We start from the raw sequence: 12867 nt of genomic DNA, 5'->3' as shown, positions 1-12867 counted from the left end.
AATCTTGTAAATATATTAATAATCACTGAATTGTACACTTTAAGTAAGTGGATTTTATAGTGTGCAACCTCTGTCTCAATGAATTTATAAAAAAAAATACCTACCATCTTGCAAATATTGTTCCAACTGGTCCCTTCTCTCATTAGCCATAGATGTGGTCATTGCGAGATAGTACTTTGGTGGAAAGGGAGGCAGGCAATTTCTGAAGACCTGTCTCAGCTGAAAGATCCAGAAAACACATATTTATGGCAAAGAACCTCCAATTCAAGGTTGGTGAGATACCAAAGTCTCCTCTTAGGGCACATCTCACTCTAGCACTTTATTTAAAATGAACCCTTCCTGGTGGCCAAAAAAAGAAAGAGGGATAGTTTGATTGGCTTAAGGAGGAATTTATTTCAGGATAGATTTCTAGAGATACTATTGGACATATCACAGAATGAGAACACCAGTCTGAGTTTGGTAGATTTGGGGTACATTTGAATTCTTCATTTATTTTTACAAGACAGCCTACCACTCACATCACACAATGTTTCTTCAATTCATACCCCAACAGTCCCTGTGGTATTAATGAGAATGGTTAGGAATTTAATTCCCCCACCCACCTCCACTTTCACCAAATCTGAACATAACAGCAAATGTTTACAGCTGTGCTAATATGGTAGCTGGTAGCCACTTACCACCTGTGGCTAACGAGCGCTGCAAACGTGGCTAGTCCATGCTGAGATGTGCCGTAAGTATAAAAACACAATCTAGAATGAGAAGACTTAGTCTCTTAGAAAAGAGTATGTAAGCCCTGGCCAGGTAGTTCAGTCGGTTGGGGCACACTGTTCCATACACCGAATGTTGCAGGTTCCATCCCCAGTCAGGGCAGAAACCTAGGTTGCAGGTTTGAACCCCAATATGGGGGGCAACTAATCGATGTTTCTCTCTCACTTTCATGTTTCTCTCTCTCTCTCTAACATCAATAAATATATCCATGGGTGAGGATTATTTTTTGGTTAAAAAAAGAGTAAAATATCACGCTAATAATTTTTATATTGATTACATGTTGAGATGATAATATTTGAATATCTTGGATTAAATAAAATGCATTATTAAAATTAATTCCACCTGTTTCTTTCTATGCATTTTAACCAGGCTACCAGAAAATGCTGAATTCCCTATGTGGCTCACATTATATTTCTATTGGAAAGTGCTGGTCTACACATTCCTGTAAGACTGACATATGATCTCACTAGAAATCTAGTCAGGCCCCTCCCTCCCACCCACCCACATTATGACTGAAGACAATGGCAATTATATTTATGCAAGCTAAATGGTGGATGAATTTAAAATAATCTTTAAACAATCCAAAGTATATGTGCCTTCATTCTAGCCCTACACTTAGAGTGGCAGCTTGAAGATAAGGCACGGCATCATTCTCTTTAAAATAAGAGAAAGGAGTACTGACTGGTGTGGCTCAGTTTGTTGGTCACCAGTTTGATTCTCAGTCAGGACACATGCCTGGTTGCTGGACTGGTCCCCACATCAGGTGCGTACAAGAGGCGATACATCGATGTTTCTCTCTCACGTCAGTACTTCTCTCCCCTTCTTTCTCTCTCCCCCCACCTCTAAAAATAAATAAGTAAATAAAATCTTTTTAAAAATAAAAATAAATAGGAGAAAGGAAACCAGTCCAAAAACCCAGTCAGGTTTGAACATGGTACTTCCAGAGCAGAGGGCTAAAACTCCTAGTATTACCATAGTTAATGGCTTAAAGAAATGAAAGCAAATCTGAGAAAAATGAGACTGCAACCAGGTAAAAATTTTAGTTCCATGGTTTTGTAACAAACACAGAGGGTACCTGGCCAATATTTACATTGCATCGGTGCTAACTTCAAAAATGATGGAGACCCTGACCACTTCTCTCCACCCCCACTGCCGTTGCCCTGGTCTGTGCCACTGCCATCTTTTTCCAGACTGTTGTAGCCTTCCAAGAGGTCTCTCTGTTTACACCATTGACTCCCTTCAGTCTATTCCCAGTGCAGAACCTAAGGTGATACTTTAAAATATAAGTCAGGTCATTGCGCTGCCCTACTCAAAAGCTTTCATGGTCTCCCACCTCACTCAAGTAAAAGCAAAAAATCCTTAACATGACCTAGAACTGTGCTATATAATATGATGTCTATTAGTCAGTCACCTATGACTAATTAAATTTAAACTTAAGTTAAAATAAAATAAAATTTTAAATTCAGTTTCTCAGTCACGCTAGGCACATTTCAAATACTCAATAGCTACTCAAAATGTGGCAAGTTCTTTCTGAATTGGACAAAGCTGATCTAGAGCATTTCCATCAGCACAGAAAATTCTATTGGACAGTGTTGGTCTAAGATCTACAAAGTTTTCAACTTTCTGATGCGTTTTATTTGGCCTGCTAGATTTCTGTTTGTTTGATATTTAGAGAATTTGGATTTGATTCCAATATTAATTTTGTGATTAAAAATTTTTATAACTCATATCCTGGAGGAAATACAGAATGGTATGGCCACTTTGGGTCAGTTTGGCAATTTCTTACAAGCTAATATTTACTAGGCAATATCCAGTAATCACAGTCCTATGTATATATCCAACAGATTTGAAAACTGTGTCCACAGAAACATGCATGTGAATTTTATAGCTACTTTATTCACATCTACCCAAAACAGGAAGCAATCAAGATGTCCTTCAATATGTGAATGGATAAACAAACTGGTGTATCCATACAATGGAATATTATCCAGCAATAAAAAGAAATGAGCTACCAAGCTTAAAAAGACATGGAGAAAACCTAAATGCAGATTGACAAGTAAAAGAAGACAGTCTGGAAAAGCTGTATACTGTTTGCTTTCAATTACAAGACATTTTTGAAAAATGCAAAATTATAGATATAGTTTTAAAAAAAAAATCAATGGTCACCAGGAGCTTGGGGTAGGAGGGTGTTGAATTGATGAGGCACGTGGAATTTTTTTAGAACAGTGACACTATTTTGCATAATACTGTCATTGTGGGTGCATACACGAGGCATATGTCAAACCTATTAAACTTTGTAACACAACTTTAATGTATAAAAATATTTGAAAAATAATTCAGGCAGTGGGGAAAAACCCAGGATGCAATGCAGAATGTGACAAAAGAATTTAACTGTATTACAAACATTGCAATGAAAGGGGAACTGACTGACCTACAGAACTTTGGAAATGAGTGGAGTCTGCACAACCTAAGGCAAAAGGAAGTGTACAGAAGCACTATACGCTAGTTGACAAAGTTGTTTGGCATGGAGTACTGGTTAACAACGTTAATACTGCTATCCGTGTGGACAGAATTGGACAGTTAAGTAAACAGATGGCAGGGGGTGGGAATCCGGTTTCTCACAGTTGGACTGGGAGTTTTCAGAAAAGCAAGGTGAATAGGCTAGAATGACCCATGTGGTAATGGACTGTAGTTGGAGATATTGGTATGAACTCATGTTTAGTTTAATATAGACACAGATGGTTAGATATTAAACTATCTATAGATATGCTATACACACAGATGTTCCTTACTTTGTCAGCTGAGGGGCCTTAGAAACAATATTGCCATGGTCACCATCACACCTAGTGCCCAGATCTTGGTTTCTAACACTCATCTCCAGTGAAAGCGACCAGGGCTCCATGGAGAAATGGCTGAGGTAGGAAATATGCAAGATGGGTCTGAAGTATCTTGTAGCACCAGAAAATAAGAAAGTGCTCAAAACAAACAAACAAAAAAATCAACAACAGGGGTATATCAAAGAGACACAGGAGCACACTTAAAAGCGTTCCCACAGGCCAAAGCTGGAACAATTGGAGCATCAAAATAAAGTCATATTGAAGTATGACCCAAAGCATTAAGTAGATATCCAAGAGTCCATACAAATACAAATAAATTGTTGAATAAATAAATACATAGGAGAGAGAATAGACAAATCTCCTGTGCAGAAGAATCCCAAATAATTTATGTAGACACACATCCACAAGGAGAGAGAGCATAACTCCCAACTCCTTTAAGTGTGGGCTGCACGTAGTAACCTCCAAAGAATACACTATGAAAAGAGAAATAAAAGAACAACTTCACAGTGGCAAAACCTGAGGATCACTACCTCATCCAGGTGATCAAGGTCAATATCAACAGTGAAAAGTCATGTTGATAGTAAGTACCCTTGACATGATGTGATTAGAATGGCACTTGACTGCTGTGGTCTCCCTACTCAGTGTGGTCATGTGAAAATATCAGATTCCAGTAGAGGGACCTTCCACAAAATACCTGACCGATACTCCTCAAAACAGTCCAAGTCATTATAAACAACAAAAGTTTGAGAAACTGTCACAGTTAATAGGAGCCCTAGGAGATATGACAGCTAAATGCAATGTGGTGCCCTGGGTAGAATCCAGGGACAGAAATAGGATATTATGTAAACACTGAAGTCTGAATAAATTGTGGACTATAGTTAATAATATTGTATCGACACTGGTTCATTCACTGAAACAAATGCACCACACTAATGAAATACAATAGGGAGAACTGAGTGCAGGGTCCATAGAACTGTGTACTATCTTTGCAATTTTTCTGTAAATCTAAAACTGGTCTACAAAATTAAAGTCTATTTTTTAAAAACTGAGTTCTGGCTTCTCTTGAAAGATCAGAAGGTCTGGAATCACTGGGTTTCCATTCTCTCAGGTAACCATTCCCTTTAGAGACCTAAGCAGTTCCCACTTAAATTACTTGCCTGACTCCTGTAGCCACTTAAGTTTGCAAACTTTCTTCTAAGTCTAGTAGTATAAAATACTATAGCAACAATTCTGCTTCTTTTAAATTCAAGGAAATTTTCCTGCCATGCCAGAGATTGTCCAAAGGCACCTGCCCCCGGCAGGGCAGCTCCAACTCCCTGGGATTTGTGCTCCTCATCTCTGCTAATTCCTTTAAATAGAAGCAGAATCCTGTCTTCCTTGCATGCAATTATTTTTTGATTAACTGATTAAGTGATTTTTAAAAGGCAATTGTCTTCCTTGGCATGTGTTCATAAATGTCACAGCTGCTCCCAAATTGGTTGAAAGCACAGCAGCATTGAGCTAGAGGGACTCCCTGGACTGTGCATCTGCAGGAGAGCATCTTGCAGAGAATCCTCTGCCCTAAGGCCAAGATGTGGGGAGAAAGTCCACAAGGATTCGGGTTCCAACACCCATCACAGAGCAAAAACTCTCCCAGCAGGTTTTACAACCTGAGCTGACTTCTCAGAATCTTTCCCCTCCATTCTCTAATGCTGCTGGGAGGGGGAAGATAAATATACAATGAGCTCTAGGTAAGTCTGCCAAAAGTCACTCATCACCTACACAAGTCCTTCCACTCTATCAAAATATAGCCTTTCCTATTGGTCTCAGGCAGCACATAGTTCAGATATTAAAACCAGTAACTTACTGAGAATTATATGGTATTACATAGTTTAGCCCACTCTTTCAAAAAATTGTTTCAAGAGATCAAAAGAAAAACATATTTCTTCCATTCTTTTATTATGAAGTGTTTTTCTGAGTTTGGTCCTTTTTTTAAGACAATGATCAAATAATACATATATTTGAATCCTAGCATGATCTTCTGCACCACTTTCTCCACTGTGTAGTTGTGCCTTTTAACAGAAACAAGACTTAACTGGCCAATTGTGAAATATCACCTCCCTCCACACCCTATGCACTCATAGCCCCCAACTATCCCAGAGCGGGGACCTGGGACAAGTGAAATTACAGACATGATAATGGCCTTTCTACAGTCCCTGTTTCTAATGTTGGCTCACTCATCCCACTTTTCCAGGCCCTTTGTTATCAAAATTCCAGATTCTCGGATTAAAGAGCCAGAGCTCAAAAAGCAGTCTGGGCTGTGGCATCTCATACCAAAGGACATCAGCCTGAAGCATGTATATCATCCTATTTATTCTTCAAAACTGCCCTGTGAGGGAGATAATCATCGTCACCATTAACATTTCCATTCTTCTACCTTAATGAGTACCTGACAACATTCTGCCACTATGACAAGAGGAGTAACCTGAAACTCAGGGAGATGAAGTGACTGAAACCAACGTCCTAAAAGCTAATGCACGGTGGAACCTGGACACTGTCTTTTCACTGCTTTTTCATTCTCCTAACCCTAGTTTTCCTTCTCCTTCGCCAAATCCCTATTATCTACTAAGGTAGGCTCTGTGCTGGGTATGCATGCCTACAGGCTTCATTTGTTCCTTTACTTAAATATTTGGGTTTTGCAACTAAATAATCAAGGGAGATAAAATACATACACAAGAAAAGGAACAGGAGCCCTGGCAGGTGTGCCTGATTGGAGCATCATCCGGTAAACTGAAAAGCCAATGGTTTGATTCCCAGTCAGGGCACATGCCTGGGTTGCTAGTTCGGTCCCATTCAGGGAGTGTTGAAGCAACCGATCAATGTTTCTCTCTCATGTCGATGTTTCTCTCCCTCTCTCTCTCCCTCCCTTCCCCTTTTCTCTAAAATCAATAAGCAAGTCCTTGGGTGAGGGTAAAACAAAAAGAGGAATATGGTAAGGCCTAAACGTGAAGTGGCACAGGAATCAGAAGAAGGCATATCTTGCCATCAAGGGGGACTTCCCAGAGGAGGTGAGACCTGAGGTGGGCCTTGAGAAAGGGCTGGTCTCTGACCAGTGGGCCAGAAGCAGGGGTCTCCTGGGGTGGGTGGTGGAGTGAACCAGGCAGAGGCAATGAATGGGCCAACCTAATGTGAATGGGGAAGACGGGAACTTAGGTGAAAGAGGCTAGGAGCCAGGCTGGGTCAGCACCAGGGAAAAAGGAAGGCCGGACTGCTGCATATGGTCTCAGAGCCCTCCCCTCCCACAGAAGGATTCTTCGCTCGCATCCATAGCTTGTCCCACTGCTGTATCTGATGCTGGCAGAGTGTTTGCAAAGAGGCAAGAATCCTTTCAGAGAACTCAGTAGTACTTAGGCAGATAGCCTCACACTTGGCCAGAATGATCCAGTTACATGTTTCCTTCACAGATTTCATTTGCAGGGGGTGGGGCAGGCAAGGGCAGGGGCATAACTCACACTGGCTTTATGCATCTGAAGACACAGAAGAAGGGGTCAGGCCAGGCAGTTCACAGGGCAGAGAGACAGGCCGCATTCATCAGCAGAGGGGGCGAACTAGCAGACGTTGAGGAAGCCTCACTTGGGGACAGGGCTGCCATATCTTAGAAGGGCTCAGGTCACAACTGACCTGTTGGAAACACAGCCATCTCTCCCCAGCTTCAATTCTATTGCATTAGCCTCTACGTAGCTTGGCTGAGAAGGAGCGGGGCCACCTCACCTGAGCCAGGTCCTTATCCTCAATCTCAGAGTTAACCAATTTACCAAATAGAAACCCAATTCTTACAGCCAAAAATCTCATGTGCGCAAGTCAGAGTCTTCACTTAGTTCAACACAGTGCATGGCATCTAACAGGACCTCATTAAATCTTTCTTAAGTATGTGAATAAGACAGTTCATTCTATAAGATAGTTTCTATTCTATCAGGATGCAGAGCTTCCCAGGAAACCAACTGGAAATACATTTATACTCACCAAACACACGCATACACACACACACACACACGTGCGAATGGGGCCTTTATATTGTTTCCCTCTTTATAGTGCTTTGTATTAAATCAGTTTAAGAATTCTGAGCTGTTTCATGTCTTCTGTGGAATAGGAAGAATAAAATCTAGGTGAGATGGGGCTAGAAGAGATCGCCCAACCTTTTGGTCTCAGACTTAGGGTTGCCAGATAAAATACCAAATGTCCAATGAAATATGTCCTAAATGTTGCTTGGAATGCACTTATACTAAAAAGGTGTTTGTTATTTATCTGAAATTCACTGGGGATCCTGTATTTTCATTTGCTAAATCTGCCCACTGTACTCCAACTATCTGTAAAACCAGAGTAATGAGCTGGAATTAGATCCTGTGCCTGGAACTCTGATGACAGAAAGCAGATCGTGGTTGCTTGGGGCCAGAAGTGGAGGGAGCGTATCAAGGGCGAAGGGGTCAAAGAGCTTTTAGAATGTAGGCACTCTTCTCTATCTTGATTATGGTACTGGTGATTGTATACATTTACCAAAATTCATTACACTAAGCATTCCAAATTGGGGAATTTATTAAGTTATTCCAAAATCGAGAAAAGCATGGTAGTTTAGAACTTAAGGATTTGACTCAATTGTTTTATTGATAATTTATTTTGCCAACTTCGATAAAAAATATTAAAAAATCACAAAATGGAATAGGTCTGAGCAGGTTCTGGGAAGCAAACCCTGCCTCCAACACTTACCAGCAATATGACTACTGGCAAGTTGTGCCTCAGTGTTCTCATCTGTTAAGTGGGGCTAACCTTAATCCTAGCTGATGGGACCACTTTAAAAATTAACCACGCTATTCCATGTAAAGTTCTTGGCACAAACCTTAGCACCCAGTAACTGCCTAATTGTTATAAACTAATAGTAAATACCAATATCCACCTAAGATCTAAATAGTTTATTTAAAATGGAGTTGTTCCTACAGAAAGGGGAAACAATAAGAGCAAGGGGTGATGTAGTTTGAAACTGAATAAAGAAATCTCCACTTTAAATTTTTGAGAAATCTGGGACAATTATGAAGTATTCATTGATAGCCATTGTATACCCCACAGAGCGGACTGGGAATTCAGTATTTAAGGATCCACTACAGTGAATTACAAATGGTTTCTTGTTCATGGCTTCCAAAATAGAAGATCAAGAATGCAAGTTAACACACTTTATGTCTCTGCTCTGGACCTACTAGGATTTGATGTGTCTGAGTTTTTCTGCAAATGAGTATTTTCCTGAGTCTGTTGGTTAAGGAGGACCGGATTCAGGAATTCTTCAGCCCTGAATTTGTTGATGTTTGCAGACAATGTACTACGTGCCAGGCTGTGTGAGAAACGGGTCCCTGACCTTCACAAGTACCCTGTGACACTGACATCCATAACCACCTATTTGCTTATTCTTTCTTTCTTTTTAAAGTCCTCATCCAAGGATATGTTTACTGATTTGAGAGAGAGAGAGAGAGAGAGAGAGAGAGAGAGAGAGAAGTTGATTGGTTACTTTCCATATGCACCCTGACCAGGGATTGAACCCACTACCTAGGCATGTGTCCTGACTGGGAATCGAACCCACAACCTTTTGGCTTTGGCGTATGGGACAACACTCCAACCAACTGAGCCACCCAACCAGGGCTACTATTATTCCTGATGAAAAAACTGAAGGTCAGAAAAGAGGTGAGCCAGGAAGAGTTCACTCAATTCCAGCATCTCCCTGCTCTTCCCTGCTACCTCCTGCTTCTCTCCTTGTAAGGGCTTCCTCCCCAATCCCACCTCACCTGCAGGAAGACAGAAGAGGGTAGGGTGAGGCGGGAAGTAATACTCAACTTCCCCCTTCAACACTTAAAACCTCTCCCTTCTTTTCCTTGGAGATCTTCGTCTGCAGTCCTCCAACCCTCCAAACATGTTTTGGTCACAAGTTGCTTCCCATCTTTCAGAGTCTAAACCTCTGACCTCCTCATCCAGTCACCTGACAATCATTGCTGAGGACCAGCCTGGGGGGTGAGGCTCCATACCAGGTGCTAACAATTCAAAGATGGCCACACACATTAATGTTACGGCTGAGTTTTGTCGATTGCAAAGATACCTGGAAAATGGACATTTTTTACTACATAGGATGTATGAGCAAGAGTCTGGCTGCAGTGAGGTTTTCCACAGAAGATTGGAACTGAGCTGTCCACTCAGAGAAGATGGTTAAAGGAAATGTGGCGCATCTGTCTACTCACTGGAAACCTTGACACTGTCTGCAAGGACTCTGCCCAAAATGTTATTAGCTGCTGCCTGGGCAAGAGTCTCTTTCTTCTTCTTCCTTTTTCTTTATTTCTTTCCTATTCTCTTCTTTTCTTTTCTTTCCTCTTTAGAATCAGAATATAAAATCTAAAAATGGGGTGGGGTGAGGAAGATGAAGTTTATTTCTAAATGTTACTCTTCTAACCAATTTTGAAGACTTGCAATATTTCCATATTAGGGGAAAAAAATAAAACATTGGAACAGGCTAATAAATTAGTCTGTGTCCTAGAGAAAATGCCATCAGGACATCAGCGTGAGAAACTATAGTGGGAAATGGCAGCCTGTCTTGATATGGTCATCTCTTTCCTGGGTTTCCAAGCCTGCCACTACTTAAAGCCTACGAATACAATCGATTGGAAACAAAAATACAGCCACACCTTTTTAAAAGAGGGGTAAACTTAAACTGCAGGAGGAAGTATATTAAATGCCCATGTACATGATTCCTAAGACTATGCCTTGGTTTAGACTTGGTTTGCTCATTTTGAATGGGGACGTTGTCCTGGGGAAAAGCTGGCTCTGAACTGGCCCTGCCAGGTGCGGGCTGCGGGTGGGGGATCGCTGGGCTGAAAAGGGTTTGGAAGAATCTCCTGCACCCTGGTCCCTTATCTCCTAGCTGTAAATGTTTAGAAGCGGCAACATGTATTCACTGAGTTCTGTGCCAGATAATTCACAACGACCCTCACCACGACGCTGTCTGGAAGATCTGGAACCTGAGCCCTCTAAAGCCCAGTATCTTTCCAGAGTCACGCGCCCAGAGCCCCCTGGGCGCACCTTTCTTCACTTGCGTCAGGTGAACGAGCTGGTACCCGCCTCGGACTGCTCACCTGTTCGTTCCATCGATGCAGCTGGCTGTAGCGCACCCTGCAGAAGAGGAACCCGTCCAGGTACACCGAGTACAGCTGCAAACACAGAGAGGTGCGGTCCCGATTAGCCCGGCGAGCAGGAGACCCCGGCCACGGCACTGCCTCTCCCCTGCCCCGTGGGAACCCGGCCCCTGGCGCACCGTGTAACGGCCCCCCAGCGCGTCTGGCCGCTGCTGGGACACCGGGATACAGAAGTGCGTTTTCATGGCTCGCGTGGCGGCGGAGGCGCGGTCCGCAAGTCCGGCGGCGAAGCCTGACCTGTGGCGCTGTCACGGTCTCCGAGTCCGAGCTCTGCCAACAGCCCCGGAGCCCGACCTGCGGCGACGCTGCCCTAGGCTCTGAGCCCCGGAGCGATGGGCGCACGGGTGCTGGCCACACGGTCCCCGGCGGTGCCCTGCTCCCGCTTCCCCCTTGTCCCCTGAGTTTGCAGGTGGGGCCGGGGGCTGGGCGGTGCTTCCTCCTGGTCCCCGCCCCGGTTTTGCTGCGCGGCTTGGGTACCTGGACCCGTGGAGGGTGGAACATGTCTGTGGCCAAGAGCCTCGCACCCTACCTCTTACTCCCCACCCCGCAGCGCAGCCTGCACCGGGAGCAGGGCTCCCACGTGCCAGGCAGGACCTAGGACGGAATTCAGGGTTGAGAGACATTCTAGAGAGTGCCAGACCGTCCTCCGGCCAGAGGTTTCAACCCTGGAGTCTGGGGGCTCCTTGGTCGGAAAATTGCGTGGGTGAGTGGGAGGGAGATAGAATTATTTTGAGAAGATTCGGGGTTTTTATCAGATTCTCAGAGGGTTCCTTGAGCCCACACAAGTTAAAAATCGTTGCTCCAGCAGCACAGAGGTCCTAAACACACACTAAACGAGTAATTCACTACTTTCCATCTTGCCCCCAAATCTCAGGGTCGGACGACTTGCTGGATGGAGGGTAGTGGTCTGGATGCACAGCCGAAGAGAGACCAGACCGTCTTCTCCAAGTGCACGCTCCAGGGCCCCATTCTGATCTCCGTGGCTTGCCGAATGTCCCATCTCCTCTATTATGGTTTTACATCAAAGACAGAGACAGAGAGATTACACTGGGACCCACCCTCCAGCTACAAATGTTGACATTGTCTTTAAGTACCTTAACAGGGTTGAAAATGTTTGTCTCTCATTACCTGCCAACAGTGCAGTGCAATATGAATTAAGACTTTTTTAATAAAATACATAAATCTAGTAATTATACTATGACTACCACGATTATATTCAGTTCAGTTTTTGTTATTGTTAACATTTGTTAAATGTAACACTGAAGGATTTTTTAAATCCACGTATAAGTGGACCAATGCAGTTCAAACCCGCCTTGGTCAAGGGTCAACTGTATTTTGGATGTGAGGTTGGGAATCCCAGTATTCAGAGGGCTGACTTAAATTATACCAGGATTTTCAACGGCGAGGTGGGATGGGTTGGCACCCCTAACCCCACGCTTGTTGTTCGAGTCAACTGTATTTGTAACCCTGCTCTAGTATTTTTTAAAATACTAAATAGTCTTCCTTTTAAGAAAACTTTTTTTTTTTTCATTAATATATCAGAAACCTCATTCAGTAGAAATGGCTTGGGCCTCTCTTAATCCCCAAGAGGCCCTGGTTTAAAATAGGTGCCAGCACCCAATTAGCTGGTTTCATATAAACCCTTCCTTCTCTGGACTAAGCATCCCAAGTTCTTTCAACAATCTCTCATTTTTAGTTACTGTGGAAAGCAATCCTCCTAATTCTCTTATTTCAGTTAAATCAGGACAGAATCCCTCCCACCTTGCCGTGGCCACTGGGGAGGAAGGAGGTGGAGGGAAACTGTCGTCACCACATGTGTCTCTATGCTCCCTTCTGCCCTTCCGTCCTCCCATGGCTCTTCCAGGTCAACATTAAGGGCATCATTCAGCCCTGGCCCATGTGGGGCCAGGTTGGTTGAAAGGTCGTCCTCTAAACCAAAAGGTCGCAGGTTCGATTTCTGGTCAGGACGCATCATATGCGAGAGGCAACCAACTGATGTTTCTGTTACTTTGACATTTCTCTCCCTCCTTTCACCTCTCTCTAAAATCAATGAGCATGTC

The 12867-nt window shown here is 43.2% G+C and overlaps 1 protein-coding gene across 2 annotated transcripts in view; it reads right to left on the bottom strand.

Annotated features, from left to right (window-relative positions):
* The window catches only part of SNX31 (sorting nexin 31), a 50258-nt gene extending 39088 nt beyond the window's left edge, over positions 1 to 11170 (bottom strand). Inside the window, exons 1-3 of one of the 2 annotated variants that reach the window (XM_090282774.1) lie at positions 10927 to 11170; positions 10748 to 10822; positions 105 to 219 (exon numbers count right to left, since the gene is read on the bottom strand). In XM_090282774.1, coding sequence (XP_090138900.1) covers positions 105 to 219; positions 10748 to 10822; positions 10927 to 10992 — 256 coding nt within the window. In that variant the 5' untranslated portion in view covers positions 10993 to 11170. Of the gene's footprint in view, positions 1 to 104; positions 220 to 10747; positions 10823 to 10926 lie in introns of those variants that run through there. The other variant, XM_090282773.1, reaches the window with a different exon arrangement.
* Between the last annotated feature and the right edge of the window lie 1697 nt (positions 11171 to 12867).

Source organism: Furipterus horrens, unplaced genomic scaffold (assembly GCF_987537825.1).
Source record: "Furipterus horrens unplaced genomic scaffold, mFurHor1.1.pri manual_scaffold_7, whole genome shotgun sequence".
Lineage (NCBI taxonomy): Eukaryota > Metazoa > Chordata > Mammalia > Chiroptera > Furipteridae > Furipterus > Furipterus horrens.
Note: the sequence above shows the minus strand (reverse complement) of the source record. Positions and strands in the feature narration are given on the sequence as shown.